At 35.4% G+C, this 5,299-nt stretch overlaps 1 protein-coding gene across 3 annotated transcripts; it reads right to left on the bottom strand.

The window, feature by feature from the left end:
* Positions 1 to 622: 622 nt before the first annotated feature.
* LOC122316051 (sugar transporter ESL1-like) lies at positions 623 to 5,060 on the bottom strand. 3 transcript variants are annotated; one of them, XM_043132537.1, is made up of 18 exons: positions 4,632 to 5,058; positions 4,491 to 4,553; positions 4,145 to 4,234; positions 3,977 to 4,036; positions 3,513 to 3,578; positions 3,360 to 3,425; positions 3,207 to 3,282; positions 3,046 to 3,110; positions 2,795 to 2,887; positions 2,577 to 2,657; positions 2,405 to 2,489; positions 2,279 to 2,322; positions 2,123 to 2,185; positions 1,979 to 2,038; positions 1,830 to 1,883; positions 1,324 to 1,383; positions 975 to 1,089; positions 623 to 857 (listed from the first exon to the last, which is right to left on the bottom strand). In XM_043132537.1, exons 1-18 carry the CDS (start codon positions 4,773 to 4,775, stop codon positions 733 to 735), a joined length of 1,410 nt encoding a protein of 469 aa, XP_042988471.1. In that variant the 5' UTR covers positions 4,776 to 5,058; the 3' UTR covers positions 623 to 732. The 3 variants fall into 3 exon arrangements, with proteins under 3 accessions (XP_042988471.1, XP_042988472.1, XP_042988473.1); XM_043132538.1 differs by lacking the exons at positions 3,360 to 3,425; positions 3,513 to 3,578 and having other exon boundaries at positions 4,632 to 5,057; XM_043132539.1 differs by lacking the exons at positions 623 to 857; positions 975 to 1,089 and having other exon boundaries at positions 1,369 to 1,462; positions 4,632 to 5,060.
* Positions 5,061 to 5,299: the final 239 nt, after the last annotated feature.

Below are 5,299 nucleotides of genomic sequence, written 5' to 3'. Positions count from 1 at the left end.
AAGTCTCATTGCCATACCTTTTTGCATACAGTTTTTGAATTTGTAGTGATGATAAGATGAAAAGTAAGGGTGTCAAGTCGTGTTAACAGTTCATGTTCGTGTTGTCTCAAAGCATGTATATTATACTATATAACTCAACCCTAATCCGATCGTTAAGTTTATTGTGTCAAAATCACAAACCCTAACACGACCCATTAACATAACGGGTCGTGTCATGTCAATCCGTTTTGACCCATTAGTAAATATTACGAAATAGATTGGTTAAATAATCCTAAAATTAATCAGTTTGATCTGATTGAATTTAGCATAATTTTATATAAATTTTAAAATCACAATATTTATAAAAATTATAAAGCTAACTACAAGTTTAAAATTACAATTCAAACAATAAAAATATCGAAATTGAAATTCTAACAATTTTATTTTTGAATATAAGGGTATAATTGTAACTTTAACTTTCTTAACGTGTCATAACGGGTTAACATGTTATCAACCCGTTAAGCAATCGTGTCTTAACAGATCAACTCGTTTTGACCCGAACCCATTAAGACTAAACTCTAACCCGCTATTATCGTGTTGTGTTCATGTTGGATTAACAGGTCGTATAATATATTGCCACCTCTAATGAAAAGCAACAACAACTTGATAAATCCCAAACAATGGGAATATTAATTGTAGAACATGTGTGTCATTCTGTGATTCGTTCACTGCTGTTTCTTGCATTTCATAATTTTATTGTCGAAAATGAGTAATTGAGGCTTGTATTTCTTCCAAAGTTCTTCCCTTGGTTTCTGGAACCAGTTTGGCAACGAAAAGAATTGTCAAGCCAGCAATGCCAGAATATATGAAGAATGTTCCTGAGGAAGCACGGCACAAAACTTGTGATTGCAGAAGAGGAAGAAAGAAACATTTTGCTAAAATTGGAAGTTAAAAGTTTTCATATATAAATTGATATATAGGACAGAAACAGTTACCTGCTGCACTCCATTCCATCATAAAATTGAAAGTGTATGAAGTAATCCAAGAGCAGGACCAGTTCACTAAAGTCACAAGGCTTCCACTCGTCCCCTTGACATTTATAGGGAATATCTGAAAATGAAAGGAAACATCCTTGTATTAATTAAAACTATAATGCTGATGCAAAATCCCTTTTCACCATTTGAGACAAGAACCCGCTTGAACTCTTGGCTATTTGTGAAAACTTCAATGTAAGTTTGAAAAGAAAACAGAGAACATGAGTAAGGCTTACATTCATCTCACTTGAGAAGCATTTATACATAGATAACTTAGAAGAAAGGGTCGAGAGTTCAATAACTTGCATACCTCGGACACTATAACCCATGGTAGTCCCGCCAAGGCAAATGTGTACATCACACTATACCCCTGCATGGATTATATAGTGGCCTGTCAATCCATGCATCTCAATTTGATCTATCACTATTTAAACCAGCTTGGTCCATTACTGAAGCAAATATAAACCTTAGTCCAGAACGAAGTGAAAAAACCAGCGAGTAAACATGTTAATTGTATGAAACTATAGGCGATTAGAAGGCTTTGAGCAACCATTAGGTCAGTTCCATCCAAAATAAGCTCAGAACTTAAAAAACCTCAAGCACTTCAGATGCCCCACAATATTATAATTTGTAGTTGAAGCATTCCTCAGATGAAACTTGAGAAAATCAGCATAGAAGTCTTAGGTGCTTTTTTTGAGAAGGGGAGCGATGTTTTTTGGAATAAAGCACAAACTATATAAATGGTGAGAAAATTGAGAAGTCTTAGGTTCTTTTCTTGTGAAGGGGAAAATTCATCTTTCTATTATATTAGATTACCAGGATCCCAATTAGCACCAAGATGGGAGTAATCTCCTTTAACCAGTTGAAGTCCTGCTCATAACAAAAGCATTTAAACAATGATAATTCATATATGTTAAGAAAATAACGACTGACACAGAAACTATGAATTTGGTTTTGATAGAAACCTGAAAGCCGAAAGCCAAGCCTACAATTAAGCTACTCAAGCACAGTCCAGCAGCGGAGACCTGCAATAATTTGTTGACTTCACTGATATTAACTTATTGATGAACTAAACCGCAGACTTATAGATGACTCTTTGCCATCCTCACCATAAGAAGTGGCTTTCTTCCTGATTTATCTGTCAAGATTACACCCAGAGTGACAGCTGGAATCTGCGAAATAAGGTTTTAAGTGTTTGGGAGATGTATCAAACGGAATCCTGCATCCACTCACAGAAACAATGAGGCATGAGTCAAGCCAAGTACCTGGATGATTGCCATTGATATAGTCCCAATGCTACTTGAAAAACCTTCCATGAACCAGAATTCGTTTTAATCATTTCTTCATTTGTCCAATAATTACATGAAAGATTTCTCAAACTATTAATTTACCAGCTTGTGCAAATATAGAGCTTGCATAATAAACAATTGCTGTGGATCCTACAAATTGTTGCAGTAACATCAACCCGGCTCCAACCTAAAACAATATGAAAAAAATATATAAAAAATATTGGACAAGCCATGAAAAGTAAAGATACTGCCGTCTGCAGAGAGGGAGGCATACAATGAGGGCATGAACATATCTACGATGGAACAAGTCCAGAAATCTCGTTTCTGATTGTTGTTGAAGGGTTTCTGTGAAATCCTGAAAATAAGGAGCATATCTCATTTTCTCATTGTTGTCCCACAAATGTGAATAAATAATGAGAATAAGAAAACTATTCTCCCCTAGTGAAGGTTCTGAAAGAGATGGTGTTATATAAACATAAATTGGAAGGTTACTTTGATGTCAGCTGCTTCTAGAGAGATATCAGCATTCTTTCCCCTAAGACGCTGCAGAGCAGCTTTAAGCTCGTGTTCTTTACCAATTTTAGCCTGCAAACAACTTGTACTCATCATTTCAGCATTCTTTCGATGCTTCCTCCTTGAAGCATTATTAAAAAGGCCATTCAAAACATATTAAAGCATGCATGACATTCTTTTGCATATCATAACCAAAATTACATACATTTTGACAAAATGTGTGGACTCACCAACCATCTTGGAGACTCTGGGACAAAGAATAATCCCACAATTTGTACTAGACAAGGAATGGCACCTGAAAATAAATAGAATTTGGATAGAACTTTTATTTATCTAGAACAAATCATCTCAAAACTAAATTTACACGGAGAAGTAGCAATGAGCAAGTTACCAATTAAGGACAAGGTGCGCCAGCTAACGAGATTTCCAATGAAATACATTAGTGAAATGCCACAACATATCATCAGCTGCGAACTTGACAATATGTAAGTATGTGAACAACGAGTTGGCTAGTCAATAAAACACTACAATGACTGAGTTATACCTGAGCAGCTGATGTAAATTGTCCCCTAATATTTTTTGGTGTTATTTCTGCAATGTATACAGGAACCTGTTTTTTTTTTTATTAGCATTTAGTCACTGTTTCATGTCTTTTAATTAGGTAAGCCAATTACAGAATGTTAACCTAACAATTTACCACAAAGCAAATAATCCCAACGCCAATACCAATTGACAGTCTTCCGAGATCCAACCACCAAGCATTCTATATTAAGCATTAAACACAATTGTCAGTTGAGATCCAACAGAGAAAATTGGAGTAATTTCCTTCACTAGGTTCTTACTGATTTGGATATATTTTTTTCACTTATCTGCCATTTCATAAATATCAAATAAAATAACAAAGGATAGAACCCTCAGAGAATTGTTAACAGATATATCACCATGATGATGTCCAAAGTCCTACTTTCGACATTTTTTCAAGTTAGTGTGGGAATAGCCAGGTAAAGAAAATTTAGCTCATCATCAGAATCCATTCTATGTATAGTTGATTCCACGACACTTGATGCCATAATTGGCTTTGAAAAGGGACCAGGTACCATTAATTCAACATATTGGTTGTCAGAAGCAGCAATTTAGAGAGGGAAAGAGGAAAAAAAAAACCTTTGCAAATGCTACAGCAAGCCAACCTGCAAAGCTGAATATGTCAGAGAACCACATTGCCTGCATTTCGGTATCAACAAGAAATTGAAAGGAATAAAAAACTATATCACTTTTAATTTTTCAAACAAGATTTACAGTAAGCCTCAAGATCTGACAAAAGAAACTTACACCTTTCCGACCAATACTGTCTGCTATCTTTCCATTAAGTAAGCTACCTATAATTCCCCCGATAGTTATTGCAGAACCAAAAACTGAAAACTGCAAAAGGCAGGAAAATGTAGTAATTCATTCTGCTGGAATTCTGAAAAAGGAAAAAAGGTTCAAACGAGTACAATTCATCAAGGGTGTAAATGACTCAAATCCAGAGAAAATTCAAAATGCATCAGTGTGGAACAAATACGTGTATGCATACCTGGTAACACTGCATATACGAGTATGTGAACATGTGTTTTTTTTAGCAAGGTAAGTAGAGTTACATATGAAAACACCGCAACAGAGAATATCCAGGACTTACTGCTGCAACAGAGAGGCCCAAATCCTCTATAATTCCCGATTCAGCAGATGATGAATATCCAGTCTGCAACGAAGTGACAGTTGAGTTTCAACAACTAATGATCATTTCCTCTATATAAGATTATGTAATATTGGTACTTACAGCGCAGCCACCGGAGAGAGAACCGCAGAGGGCGACCATGGTGCTCAGCACAACAACAGGTGTGGCTGATGAGGCGCCTGTACTAGCTCTTGGAGGCACCTCAACAATAACAATGGTAGACTTTGGTAACAGCCCTTCTTCCATGCTTTCTCTCTCAATTTCTCAGGCAAGAATATGGGAAAACATGATCAACACATGATGACAGAAGATAAATCTTTTACTACGAAGAGAGAGATTAAATTGGTAGGTGTTAGGAAGTGTTTGGTTAGACTAAACAGGAGGATTAGTGGAGGACTTTCGGCTGCGCCTACTATTCTGGACAATATTTAAAGTTCAAAAGCCACGTAATCATATAATGCATGCTGGTGGTTTCTCTATTACAACGATTAAGAAATTCCCATGCGAGCCATGCCCAGATTTAATTCATCATATAATATGCCATCATGTCAAGCGAAGTTTGGGAAAAAAAAAATAGATATTAAAATGAGCTCAACAACCACCGATCAACATAATTAATGGTGTTCCTCAAAAAAAAAAAAAAAAAAAGAACATAATTACTGGTCGAAATATTTTCAAAATAATTAATTATATATTAGATTTATTAAAAATAATTTCGGATTTATTTTGAAAGTTATGAATATTTTGGAGAGAGATGAATTAAGGAAAAT

This window comes from Carya illinoinensis, chromosome 7 (assembly GCF_018687715.1).
Source record: "Carya illinoinensis cultivar Pawnee chromosome 7, C.illinoinensisPawnee_v1, whole genome shotgun sequence".
Classification (NCBI taxonomy): Eukaryota; Viridiplantae; Streptophyta; class Magnoliopsida; order Fagales; family Juglandaceae; genus Carya; species Carya illinoinensis.
This window is presented reverse-complemented; position numbering and strand designations above follow the sequence as displayed.

Excerpts from the sequence above, each read along its gene's own strand:
- LOC122316051 (XM_043132537.1), bottom strand. The coding sequence starts at position 4,775 with ATGGAAGAAGGGCTGTTACCAAAGTCTACCATTGTTATTGTTGAGGTG. Across the intron at positions 3,426-3,512 it reads TTGGGATTATTTGCTTTGTG|GTTCCTGTATACATTGCAGA; the intron begins GTAAATTGTTAG and ends AAAAAAAAACAG. Across the intron at positions 2,186-2,278 it reads TATCAATGGCAATCATCCAG|ATTCCAGCTGTCACTCTGGG; the intron begins GTACTTGGCTTG and ends CTTATTTCGCAG.